The sequence below is a fragment of the Mesocricetus auratus genome, unplaced genomic scaffold, assembly GCF_017639785.1.
Source record: "Mesocricetus auratus isolate SY011 unplaced genomic scaffold, BCM_Maur_2.0 Super-Scaffold_6723, whole genome shotgun sequence".
NCBI lineage: Eukaryota > Metazoa > Chordata > Mammalia > Rodentia > Cricetidae > Mesocricetus > Mesocricetus auratus.
The window spans coordinates 4,345,076-4,358,817 of record NW_024429183.1 but is presented as its reverse complement, the minus strand read 5'-3'; the positions used below and the strand labels follow the sequence as shown (position 1 = coordinate 4,358,817).

The following is a 13,742-nucleotide window of genomic DNA, read 5'->3' as shown; positions in this document are numbered from 1 at the left end:
GGGCCATGTTCATTTACTCCTGGCCCTCTAGCTCTTTCATATCTCGTCTCTCTCCCATCCTCCCTTAACCCCAAGGCAGCCTCCCTCCTTCCCCTCTTCATCCGAAGCTCCAGCCCCCTCTCCCGGTGGATGCTTCCTTCCCAGATCCCACCACAGCCATGCTTCCCATTTCAGCTCCCACAGTGCCCGGAGCCCTAACCCTTACCAGACCAAGTAGGGTGCCCCACAGTCCCAGGGCAGCAGACTCGATCTTAGGCTTCCTCTCGGTGCTCCGGCTGCTCTGCTGGGAGCCTGAGGAGCCGGTGGAGGGAGAGTCAGCTCCGCGGGGATGGGCTCTTGAGCTGTTCGTCAAGGGGGCCCTGGAGGGCGTGTGTTGGATTAAGGATCCAAGTCTGAAGGGCATAGGGGACAGACCAAGACCACCTGTCCCAGAAGCTTGCAATGGACTTGATCAGGATGTCTTAATTCTTGTGATCCACAGTCCCCCTCCCTGGGGTGTGGCTTTGTCGGCAGCTTACTGGTCAGAGCAGAGCTGGTATCCATCAGAGCCAAGCACCCAGAAGCCGAGCCCACCCAGTGTGAGCGGGGGTCAGTTTCTTCAGATCCCTCAGCAGCCCTGCAAGGCCTCTCTAGCTTTGGGGAAGGTCGTGGAAGGGGCTGGGCTGAGTCTATCACCATCACTCAGTGTCACTGTTGGCAGTATATCTCATTGAGGCCAATCTGTGGAAGGGGTCCCTAGGCACCTCAAGTTGGTCTTCCCCTTGCCTCTTACAGCGCCAGTGGTGGGCGCTCCTTAAACGAACTGTGCCTCAGATGTGCCTTGGTGAATGGCAGACTAATGGCCTCCACTACAGGAAAGCCCATGGTCTTGATTCTAATGAGCTCCAGGAGGAAGCCACTCTGAGCAGAAGGTAACCGTCCATGCTCTGAACCTGTGTGGTTACTAAGCTGGCAGAAGACACACATCAAGATGGCAAGATTAAACCAGGCATTTTCATCAGCTTGTTGCTGGAGCCTGGCCCCCACTCGTTTCTTGGGAATCCCCTGGAGGGTTCCTGCATACAAGCTGCCAGTCCATCCCTGGCGTTTCTGCCTCAGTGGGCCCGGGATGGGGTCAGAGAACCTACCTGCCTGTCTAGTACGTTTCAAGGACCCTGCTGAGAACTGCTTTCCATCAAACACCTCTGCCCAGAGCCCCACCCCATCCAATCAGCCTATCTGTCAGCGACGCCCCCAAAGCACTGTTTCCTTCTGGGTTTCTAGCATCTCAACCCTGACTTGGTGACCTCCTTGAGGCTTCACACAGCTGGTGCTCACCCAACGCCTGACAATCTCTCAGCGTGACTGCCTAGGAGACTGTGATTCCACTGGCCCCCTGCCCCGTGCTGACAAGAGTCAGCACACAGGGAGTACTCAAGGGCGAAGGAGGAAGGAAGGACGGACTCCAGAAAGAATGGCAAAGTCACTGGGTCTCCCCCGTGAAAGCTGTAACCAAATGCCACAAGCTTGGTGGCTTGAAACATCAGCGATTTAGCTAGCCCTTATTCTGGAGACTCGGGTCTGAGGCCAGCAGGTAGTAGGGCCACCTTCCCACAACAGGATCTGAGGGATGCTCCTTCTGCTCTCCTCGTGGGGCTAATGGTGCACCACGGCTATAGCCTGGGTCTCGCATGCTGGGCTGGGGTCTGGTGTTCACTGGCCATGCCGAGTTGGATAAAGCCTTTTAGCTCCGCGTCCTCCTCACCCGAGTGGGGCTATCAAATCTGGGGAAGGTGGAGATGGATACTATAGGGGGAGTAGGCAGTAGGGCCAGGGCAGGAGTCCAAGCTGGCAGGGAAAGGGGCCACACACAGTAGCATACAGGTGACCCGGTGTCACACCACACCTTCCAGGAGGCTCAACAGTCCATCCCCACACACCCCTCCCCCTAGCCTAAGGAAAAAGATAAAAAGTGCTTGGCCAGTTAGTGGCTAAAGCTTTGTACTCCTTAATCAGGCTCAGGGGCTCAGGGCACTCCCCTGTCCCTGCCCAGGATCCCTCATTAGCTGCCCATTAGTGTGCATGACTTAGAAATTGGCCACTAGGCTGTAAAATTCCATGATCTCTTAATTCATTGAGGCTTTGATATTCACTCCCCTGCCAGCTTCCCAAGGCTGTGTGACCTTTCCCAAGCTGTGGAGGGGGCACCCTGCAGGGCTCCAGCTGCAGCCCGGGGAGGGTGGGTGGCCACCCTCCGCTCAGCCCAGTCCAGGCAGGCCCAGGGCACCGAGCAGAAGAGAGGAAAGGAGGTGTGCACAGGCTTCCTGGGGATCTGCAGGCGGTGGCTCGCAGGGCGCTGCTCCGGAGCATGCTCACCTTCCAGCCTTCTCCCTTCATTCTCCCGCTGGCTGTGCACCTGCTCATCCGGGGCTTCCTGACAGCCGCTGTCCTTCCCCACAGCGTATGACAGGACTCTCACCAGATGCTTAGAAGGCTCTGGATCCTGTGAGGAAGCTTGTGGGAGTGGCCACCTTCCTGGCACCAGGTCTCTGGCGTGGCCACTGGAATCGTCATTCATGACAAGGAAGGAAGAGAATTTTGTCAGCAGTTAGTGCTGAAGCAGGAGCGCAGGTCACATGACACTGCTTAAGGGTTTTCTTTTTAACCTCAGCTCCATAGGGAGTGTCTAGAAGCTTCCAGTGCCAGCCCATCAGCACCCTGGACTACACTGGTTTGACACAGGACTCCTAACAGGTACACAAGAAAGCCTGCCATGCTGAGAAAGGGGAAGGCCACCATGTTGAGTAGGTGAGGCCACACGGCCTGCAGAGGTCCATGAACGCTGGTGCTGCAGTTAGGGCTCAGTGTCCCTGTCAGAGCCCATCAGCCCCCTTAGGTAAACACATGACACCTTAGGAATCTGGAAACCAGTGTGGCTGGCTGATGAGGGCACGAAAATGGCTCCATCCTGTTGTCCTTGTGATGTGACCTCGCTTGGCAGGAGGGTTCCACAGATGAGCCTTGAGATGATGAGGCACGCCTGGAGTTGTCTGGTGATGTGACTGCTGCAGGAGACCGTCATGGAGGTCGGCCTACTAAAATCACCTAGATGGGGCCTCAAAACCCTTGTCTGAGATCCTAGCTACTCACTTCTTTCTCTAGGGGAAACGGAGTGGGTGGACGGTTGACCCAGGCAACTTTGGGGCTCATGAGGTGGCATGAGGCAGTGTCCTTCAAGACTAGTTTGCCATAGGGCTGCAGGGTCTTACTGTCACTACTGACTCAGACCCTTCCTGGAGTAAGACACTGGGGACAAGACACTGAAACTTGGGTTTCCAGGCCTCTCTGTGGCTTCTAAGAACCAGTAATTAAACCAGCATCCTACTCTATACTAAGGTTATCTGGAAAAAAAAAAAATCAAGAACTTCTCTGGAAACTCCTACTTAATCCACACAGGGAAAATGGACAATCTCCTACAATGTGTGCTCAGTGGATCAAAGACTCACCTCTCACCTCAGTGGGCTTCCTTGCCCAGGTCAACCCAAAGCCAGCCCAACCCGAGGACAGCACAGTACTGCAGGCTGTAAGCAGCTCGGCACGCTGCCCACTTCAGCTGGTGCCCAGGGATCCAAGCTTGGCAGGTCCCGTGTACTAGCTGTGGAGCTGTCTGCCCCCAGGGCCTGTCTTCAGCTTTCAGAGGAACCCAAGTCCTTGATTTTGTACGGGCCCAGCATGGACAAACATGAGTGTGTAAAGCCCTGGATATGGGCATCTCACACACAGAGAACAAGCATGGGCATTTCAGAGTCACTTACACTCCTGCAACAAACTCAACAAGTCCTTGGTGTCCTATTCAGGGTGCACAGGTGGTTTTGAGTCTCCATGGACAATCTTGCAACAGGAGTCCTTGTCAGAGCGTAGGAGTGGTCAGAGGTTATTAGGAGCTGAAGGGCTGGGAGGGTGAGCTTGGGAGATAAGCAAAGGCCATGAGCCAAGATGCAGAGGTTACTGGAGGTGAGACAGACAGGAGACTGTCCTCTAGGGACACCCACAAGTATTCCGGTCAGTCAGTCAAACAAGACCACTTCCGAGCTCCCAATCTCCAGAGCCAACATTAGGGAACGAACAGTTGTTTGTAGACACCAACCTGCTCATTTACCACCCTGATCCTTGAGCAGACTGAGAGCAAAGACCTCAGGCTCCTGGGCAAGGGCTGGGTCCGTGGTTACTCTCCTCCTGGGTCCTCTTGTCCCCTCCCGACCACAGGGCTGCTTCTGCAGGTACAATCAGGAGTCCTGTCTAAACAGGGGGAGAAGGGATTGGACTTTGTAGGTACAAGGATGTCTTCTTAGATTCACTTCCAGGTTCATCTCCCTCTTGCCAATAGGATGTCCAGAAAGGAACGGAAAGGCTAGGCAACAAGAGACCTGGGACACAGCACAGCTGGGGCAGAGCCCACAGCCTTTGCGTCCTCCATGGCCTGATGACAGACAAATGATCCTCCTGTCTGCAGGACCAGAGATCCTTTCCCAGGGCCCCAATTAGATGCTTCCTGAGGCTGGCTCGATCACAAGGTCCCCTGGGGAGGTATGTACAAGCCTGAGAGAGGAAGGGGGCAGAATTAACAACTCACCAGTTAACCACGCTGAGTGCACCTCAGCAGCTTAGGTACATTCCTAGCACTGTGCAACCATCACCACTAATTCCCAAGCATTTTCATCACCTCTCCCCCCAGCCCCAGCAACAGCTAAGCTAATCTGCTTTGACTCCATGGATTTGTCTGTTCTGGCCATTTCATGCCAAGGCAGTCACAGCAAATGCAGCTTTTCGTATCTGCCTTTTCTCACCACGTGTTTAAGGTTATCATGAGGTAGCAGGGTCTCCTTCAAGGCTAGTTTGCCATCTCCCCATCTATAGAGACTCCCTCCACCAGCACATGGTGGCCTCTGCCTCTTGGCTGCAATAGAACAGTGCATGTCTCCAATAGCTCTGTTTCAGCCACTTCTGGGCACATCTAGGAATGGCGCTGCAGGGTCTTACTGTCACTACTGACTCAGACCCTTCCTGGTGGATTAGGACACTGGGGACAAGACACTGGAACTTGGGTTTCCAGACCACTCCTCTGTGCCTTTTAGGAACCAGCAAATGAAACCAACATCCTATTAGTATACATTAAAGGGGTTATCTGGAAAAAAAAAACCAAGAACTTCTCAGGAAACTCCTACTTAATCCACACAGGGAAAATGGACAATCTCCTGCAATGTATGGCTCAGCAGATTAAAGGCACACCTCTCACCTCAGTGGGCTTCCTTGCCCAGGTCAACCCAAAGCCAGCCCAACCCGAGGACAGCACAGTACTGCAGGCTGTAAGCCGCTCGGCATGCTGCCCACTTCAGCTGGTGCCCAGGGATCCAAGCTTGGCAGGTCCTGTCTTCAGCTTTCAGAGGAACCCAAGTCCTTGATTTTGTACGGGCCCAGCATGGACAAACATGATTGTGTAAAGCCCTGGATATGGGCATCTCACACACAGAGAACAAGCATGAGCTCCAAGAGCACACACCACTCAGGAACTGTAGGGCTGGGCTTGATGTATTAAAATGCCTAGAGACCTAGCAAGGGAGCCTGTGTTGGGGACAGTCTATAGAGTGAAGTTTGCCCATGACCAGCAAGCAACCTGGTTGATTGTGTGGCACACTTGCTGGCAGCAGCTGTGCACAGGCAGGAACTGTCCAACCAACAGCCAGCATGCTGGCATTAGAGCTGAGCTAGTCCCATGCCCATAGCAGCTCACCTTCACATCAGTGTGCAGGAGGTGTCGCTGGCCCTGTTTCACACATGAACCCAAGCCCAGAGACCCCACCGCAGTCATGATAAGTGGCCGACAGGGGATCCGAACTGGAGGGTTTTACACATTCCACACTTGAGGCTTGTCACTTCAAAACCTATCCTGCCTGGAGTGCCCAGGCAGACCTGCTCTGCTGCCTCAGGCCTGGCCCTTCTCACTCCTGTGCTCTGCGGGTCCCTGTGCACTGTGGAATACTCAACCCAGAGGTCCTCTGAGCTGAGGGGCGACAGTGAGCCCATACCCTCAAGAGTTACAAGAGGCCCCACATTAACCACTTCTCCTTTGGCAAATGGAGCTACATGCAGACACAGGGTCCACTGTGTGCGGATATAGCCAGGGCTGCTTGTGACATCTGAAGTACCTCAAAAGCACTTGATGAGCCCAACAGCAGCCATTAGAGCAGCTACAGTTACAAGTGATCCAGACTTGCCAAGGGCAAGACACCCAGGGAGTTCTGTTCTTCTCTCCTTGGACTTCCTTCTGTGCAGGAGCCACAGCAGCCCGGGTCACAGCCACAGGCCTTCAGGCAGCTGCTCTTGGGCACGGTGTACAGGGCTAGTGCCCGGCAGCTGTTAGACAAGGGCTCCATGGGAAGATGATGATGGGATGCAGCATGCTTAAAGAAGCAACTGAAAGAAGAAGCCCAAACCTGACCAAATTAATAATGTTCATGATTTAAAGGACACTGTCAAGAAAGTGAAAGGCCATTCAGAAGGGAATGTATTTCAAGTCTGATAAGAAACTCTACCTGGGCATGTAAAGATCATTCTCAAGTCAGTAACAAAGGTGCAAATGACCCCATTATAAACCAAGCACAGGGGGGCTGGAGGGATGGCTCAGAGGTTAAGAGCACTGACTGCTCTTCCAGAGGTCCTGAGTTCAATTCCCAGCAACCACATGGCAGCTCACAACCATCCATAATGAGATCTGGTGCCCTCTCCTGGCGTGCATCCATAAATGGAGGCAGAATGTTGTATTCATAATAAATAAATAAATCTTAAAAAAACAAACAAACAAACAAACAAAAAAAAACCAAGCACAGGCTAGGAATAGCATTTCTCCAAGGAAGATGCACAAATGGCCATTCCACCTCAGTCTCCAGGATTCACACTGCCAGCAAACGTGTCAAATACTGCACAGCTTTGACAGTTCCTCCAAATGCATGCTACCACTCCTACAGACGACTCCCAAGGGAAACACAAACATGCTCACTCACCAGCACATGAATGACAACACTGTAGGGGAAACTTAGGACTCTGCCATTAGCCACGTGGCGCTCTAAAGACACATACGGATGTGGTAACGAAAGGGCGGAACTGCACTTTGGGCATGACTAGAAACAGGGCAGTGAATTATGCCACTAGCCAGGCCCACTTTCAGGTGTGTACGAAGGAATAAAAGACCAAACAGCAGAGCGGTTTGGTGTGTGTGTGTAGGGTTTAAGCTCGTTTTCTCTTGTGAGTAATTTCTACAACAAACAGTTGTCTACACCCTCAACAAGTGTGCGTTTATCGTTGCAGTGTCATGACACTGTCCACAGTACTGGCAAGTGGTCTGCCCACAGCAGAGTATTATTCAGCCATGAAAAGGAATGGCCTCTGACATCACTACACCATGAGTAAAGCTTGAAGAAATGATGCAAACAGAAAGAAAACACATAAGAAAGACCATACAATGTGAATTCATGATAGAAAACACCAGAACAGGCAAATTACAGAAAGCAGACTAGTTACAGGACTTGGGGAAGAATACAGGCAACTGCCAACAGGCCTGAGATTTCCTTGGCAGTGGTAAGAATGTTCTGGAGTTAAGAGCACTGGCTACATTACCTCGTGAGATCACAGAAGCATTGCCTAAAATGGACATTATTTAGTGTGTGAACCAGCTAACCTAGACCCCACTCAAGATTCTCAGAGAGAATGGGAAGGTGGCAGGGGTCTGGTACATAACACATTCCAGCTTTGTATGGTTATGCATATTTATTGAAAATTTCTTTCACCAATAATGGTGAAATCAAGACCCCAAATTACAAAACATGATGGCAGTTGATACTTATAAAAATAAAGCGTAGGCCTGCATTTCCCAGATCTGTGCACATTCCCTTCCGTTCAGTCTGTCCTCTCTTCAAAAAAGCCATGGAATCCGACTCCTTATGATGTCATTGCAGAAAACTGCACTCAACTGACAACCAAAAACAACATCTTTGCTTCCAAACAGCACAAGTCTTTAAAGTGACTCTCCCCACAATAAATATAGAAAATAGCCTGTAACAAGCATTTCTTCGCTTGGTCAGGGTTGTAAGCTTTATGTAGAAAGTGTGTCCCGACAGCCCTTCCAGGCTTTGTGTCTTTGGTGCACTGTCTGATGCCACTAGAGGCTGAGCTACTGATCGTCTCCTGTCAGAGCCCATCACAGTGAGGTACTTCAGGATTGTACCTCGGAGATGCCTGGGGAGAACACACTAACCCAGCCACAAGCTGGAGATGGGGTCCCTTGGAAACAGGCACCTCCCCCAGGATGCTCTTCTGATGTCCTGTGTAGCCATCAGAGTGGTCCAAGGCTTGTTGGCTTCTGTGGCTGGCCACTGTGATGATCACACTGACGGGGTCCTTGGTGGGTGGGGCTGCTGTGCAAGCTGTGGACGCTTTGCCCTGGGCCTCCTCCGCTTTGGCCGGCTTTTGGCTTTGCTGATTTGTACCACAAAGAAGGCCAAGGCTACCATGGCTCCGAGGAAGGCAAAGACAGGGATGGTCTGGCCCACCTCTTGGTTGTAGCGGCCAGGCATGATACCTGTAAGAGAACAGTCATTGGTCAGTGGTGCCACAAAACTACAGCTACAGCCTTTCTGAGAATCAGTTCATCAGAGACCAAACGTGGACTCCATTAGCTAGGGTGGCAGAGCAGACATCACTTCTGAGCCAGAATTAAGGAGCCTAGGGTGCTAACCATAGTGTTGGTAAGAGGGTCATGGAGCTTGTTTTCAGCAGCTGATCCCAAGCATCCCTACGTATATGGGGGAGTGGCACGTCAGACTGTTTAACCTCCCCGCTTGTGGGTGGGCAGACAGGCTCAATCCTGTTGCAGGCAGCCTACAGCAGCAGAGAAGCTTCTTGTTTCCCAAAGATCAATGAAGACACACTAGTCTCAATCCAGAGAGGAAGGGGATAGTGCTGGAGTCTTACTAGCTGAGGAAGAGCAGGAGAGGCACAGAGGTACTAGAGGCCTGCTGACCAATGGCTCCTGGGATGGCCATAATCAGAGGAGCCTCAGATTAAAAGTCAATGATCCTGTAACTAAGCAATACCAAGGGCTCCAAAGCTTACTATCATGAGCACACCGCATAACCTACACTCTAGGATCTTGGTTTTACCTCGTGAAGTTCCATGGTCAGTCTTCAAGGGCTGGGGTCCCTTTCCCCAGTCAATTCCTGAAACCCAGAGAAATCCCCCCCTGGGAACTATGAACCTGTGGTAGAATATTATTTTAAGGTGTGTAACTTGTTTATGCTGCATTTGTTTAACTCTGTGAAGCTGTGTTACTGTGTCTGTCTAAAACACCTGAATGCCCTAATAAAGAGTTAAACGGCCAATAGCAAGGCAAGAGCAAGGATAGGCGGGGCAGACAGGCAGAGTATAAATAGGAGAAATGAGGAAAAGGAGAGAGCAATGAGAGAACAAGGAGCATCAGGGACCAGCCACTGAGTAAGAGTGAAAGTAAGATAAACAGAAGCAAGAAAGATGAAAGCTAAGAGGGAAAAGGTAGACAGATTATTTTACAGTCAAGAAAAGCTGGCTAGAAAGAAGTCAAGCTAAGGCCAGGCATTCATAACTAAGAATAAGCCTCTGTGTGTGATTTACTTGGGAGCTGGGTGGCGGGACTCTCAAAAGACTCCCCAAAAGAGTAAAGAGTAAAAAACGTCACACAATAGTTTCCAGAAGAAAAGGACCACACACACGGAGCTGGAGGGATCTGGGGCTAACTCTCCCAGCTAAAACATGGGAACCTGCTAGTTTGGAGGATTTGAAGAGGGTGTCTGACCCTCAAGGACATCAGGCACACACGGGGTACACTTATATACATGCAAACACTCAGACACATAGAAATAATTATTTTTAAACTAAAATGTGTATATGCCTGGTAAGACAGAAAGGCCTGGCTCTCTTTCTTGGGGAGGGGAAAAACCTGGAAACCCACAGCAGGATCTAGCCTAGAAAGATGCTTTTAAGGACTCACCTCCAGGAATGTCCCAGGCACCACTTTCTCCAGGGGACAAAGGTCTCACTTGAGGGCGATTCGATCGAAAGTTGGGTAACACTACTTTGTCCAGGTCAATGGAGAGCAGCTTCTGATGTTTCCAAAGATTACTTACAGGAATAGATTAAAACAAAACAAAAAAAGATGAGCACCTGTCCTCACTTGGATGCTTAGCTGATATACAACAAACTGCAAGCAACATACAGGGCTGTGTGAGACTCTCTACCTCTCATCACCTGACTGGCAACAGAGCAGCCAGAGCAAGTGGCAGCTTCTAGGTCCTGAGGAAGGCAGAAGACAGATCAATGCTCTGAGATCACAGTACCTGAGGGAGAGCTGTCCTAGGGGATTTATAACACAGCCCACCCAAGTCTATTTCTGTTCAGCACTGGGAACACTGCCAAGCAAGGCAAAAGGACAGTCCAGGCCGGAGCTCTGGAAGGAGCAGAGCCCAAGGTGTCATGGAAGCATGGATGGCTTTTTTTTTTAAGGTTCCAAGTAACCACAGCTTGCTTTCCGAATGCAAAGCAATGCAGTGAAGGAACTCCAAAACAACCACACTTGGAAGTGGCACCAGTCCAACCAGCCTGGCGGAGTCACAGAAACCAGCATCTGCAGTGAGAATGGGGCAGATTTGCTGGTAATTAATACTGAAGAACAGGTGAGCAGGAAACACCTGCCTGCCTGTGGTGACAGCCAACAAAACCTGTGCTATGACTGTGAGCACTCAGGTGGGAGTAAGGCACTGCTCATCTCTGTTTCCTTTTAGTTCTGAGGAACTCGGTTAGGCCAACGTAATTAGAGCTGATAATCACAGTGGCTGACACCTGGGAAGAGCCAAGGACACCAATGGGAGGAAGGTATTTGGAAATGAAGAACTTATCTTCCTGTGTGTCAAACCACATAGAAATTGTTGGCCTGTGTCTTCTTTAGTTGAGGAAGGCACAGGCAACCAGTCCCACCAGCAGCCAGTCATGAAGTTTGTCACTGGTGAAGGGTAGGAGAAAGACCACCAGTGGCACCTGGCTTAACACAGCTTGGCCAACTCCAATACAACTTCAGCCCAGCCTGTTTTGCATGACTGAATGCTACTGCTCAGGGCTAATTTATCCGAAAAGTTAACTGACAAAGACAAGGAACCCATGGTGTCCAAGTGTGTTGCTAAGTGGGCATTCTAACAGTATCCTGTGTCCTGGAGCATAACTGGAGGCTGACTGTACTTTTTATTCAGGCACTGAGGTAAAAGCACTCACGTTACCACTGGAGTCTCACAGCAGCACACTGATGAGAGATGGAGGGTCTGCCTTAAGCCAATGTTCCCACAGCAATGGCACCTAAGGACACCTGATGCCCAGCCAAAACCTGGGAAAAAGCCTTACCTCACAGAGATGGGAACACAAAGCTTTCTAACACGGCACAGAATCTTCTAGATTCATAATACATCCTGATCTAAGTCTCTGAAGACTGAGAATAACTTCCCTCAAGATGTGACATGTGAGATAAGAGAGCAGCACGGGGTGTGGTAAGGAGAGGGGTTGCTGAGGGCAAGTCACAAATTCCAGGAGCTAAGCATTATCAGCACTCTGGATGGACTAGGCAGGATTATCTGATGTGGCCAGCCAGATACCAAGGGTACTGATATCTATTCTTAGAGCCTTCAGTGTACACTGGGGAAAGGAACTGGGCTTCTGGCACTCTAGCTAATACGGCTGGCTGCTCTTTGAACAGGAACTATGGATCATGTCTAGAATATAAAGTCTAGTTTGAATGCTAACAGAAGGTTCTAAATAAGTAAGGATTCAAAAATGGAAATAGAAGTTTTAAATGATGCAAGGTGACTGAAATGGAAAAACACTCTTCCATTAAAGGTTCAGGAAGAATACTGCTACTAAAGACCAAGCAATGTGCCTAATTTTCTGTGTGCAAGTACACATGTGTGCCTAGGCCATTGGAGCAGAGAGGTCCACAGTGTTGTATTCCTTGCCCTGTATTTAAGACAAAAGACCTCTATGACACCTGAGGCTTGCTGCTTCACCTAGACTGGCTGCCAGTAAGCCCCAATAATTCTTCTGTTCCCACTCCTCAGCACTGTGGTTGCAGGTGCATGCTGCTGTGCCCAGTTTGTTTGTTTGTTTGTTTTAAAACATGGGTTCTTGGGGTCAAGCTCAGTACATGGCAAGTACTTTACTAAGCCATTTCCATGGTGTCAACTTGCTTCTTTTCTGTGACAGTATTCTAAGAAACGGTCCTTGAGCAGAACACTGAGGACCTGCACTCATGGAGCAGTAAAGTATGCAGGCGATAACATCAGGCCAGGATGTCTCCTTCTCACAGAATGGATGGGGAGCCTACCATTGGCTAAGCTACATGACAGAAACAAGCATAGTGACAGCCACAAAAGGGAAGGAAGAAGGGAGGTGGGGGAACACTGTCCTAAAGGAAGCCTTTGCCTGGAAGAGTTGAGAGGAGCACACACCTGCCTTGTAAGGGTCTGACTGCCAGCCAGCTCTGGGACATAAGGCCCTGTTAACTTTCTCCCATCTTGTCCTGCTTAGGATAGATGCCAGAGAGAGAAAGAAGGTGTAAACTTGAGAAACAGCTCAGCATGGCCTGGCTGGAGAGAAACTGCAGAGGGACCTCAGGTCTGAGAAACTGAAGACAACAAGACATGTCAGGTGAGAGACAGGGGGCAGAGCCACATAAGGCCACACATGAGCCCAGCACCGGTGAACAAAGGCCACAGCCTACATGGTAGGCACTTTGGTCCTGGCTGCAGGAGAGAGAAGCACCTGCATTTTATACAAAAACACTTTGGACAGGGAACACAGATGCAAATGACAGCTCTCAGGTCCCCAACTGGAGCCTGAGCTTAGAACTTCTGCTCAAGACAGCACTTGGCTGGACCCCAGCTTTCTTTCCAAAGCACTCTACTGCAGGACACCAAAGTACATTTCTAAAGATCAATATGGGGGTTTGCTCATTGCCACAATTGTCAGTAAATGACAAGCTAGGTTGGATTATTCAACAATTGCATTCTCTTCTATAAAAAAACTAAATGAGTCACAGGTCTTGGGGAACAATGAGGAAAGCACAGGCAGGCACTGACCTTGGCGCAGTCTCATTCAAAGGCTGTGGTTTGGCCCATGACAAGTGTGGACAGGCTGGAAGAGGCCGAGGTTTTGGGTCTCCCAGATGGGCCTCAAGAACCTTGGAGTACCGATGAAGGTGGTTTCCTGAGGTTAGCAACAGTAAGGGCAGAAGGTCGATGATCACCATTATAAAAATACAAAAGAGAAAAGGTGCCTTTGAGTAACTGCCTTTCTGCCAACAGCTCACTGTGTTCTGTCAACTACCCCCATGTGCTTCAGGACCACACCTGACAGGGTGCCTGGTTCCTTCATCAGGGCCACACTGGCAGTGAGCCTCTGCAAACTATCTATCAACATATAAGGCCACTAAGGGGTCTACATTTCTTAAATCTGTACCACCCTACATTGCAGCCACCAGCTAGCTACACATTGCTACTGAGCAAATGAATAGGTGTCATACATCTAAGTAATTTTTAAAGCATCAGACTGAAATACATTATTAAAATGAATTTTACCTTTTCTACTTTGTATGTATGTGAAGTACATGTACATACATGTTCATGTATGTACAGATG

General features: G+C 50.2%; 1 protein-coding gene across 4 annotated transcripts in view; it reads right to left on the bottom strand.

Moving 5' to 3' along the window:
* Positions 1-7,788: 7,788 nt before the first annotated feature.
* Positions 7,789-13,742, bottom strand: part of Mbtps1 (membrane bound transcription factor peptidase, site 1) — a 54,788-nt gene continuing 48,834 nt past the window's right edge. For all 4 annotated transcript variants that reach the window (XM_013115646.3, XM_040736100.1, XM_040736101.1 and 1 more), the window contains 3 exons: positions 13,185-13,311; positions 10,058-10,188; positions 7,789-8,614 (listed from right to left, as the gene is read on the bottom strand). In XM_013115646.3, the coding sequence (XP_012971100.1) occupies positions 8,418-8,614; positions 10,058-10,188; positions 13,185-13,311 (455 nt within the window). In that variant the 3' untranslated portion in view covers positions 7,789-8,417. The remainder of the gene's footprint in view (positions 8,615-10,057; positions 10,189-13,184; positions 13,312-13,742) is intronic.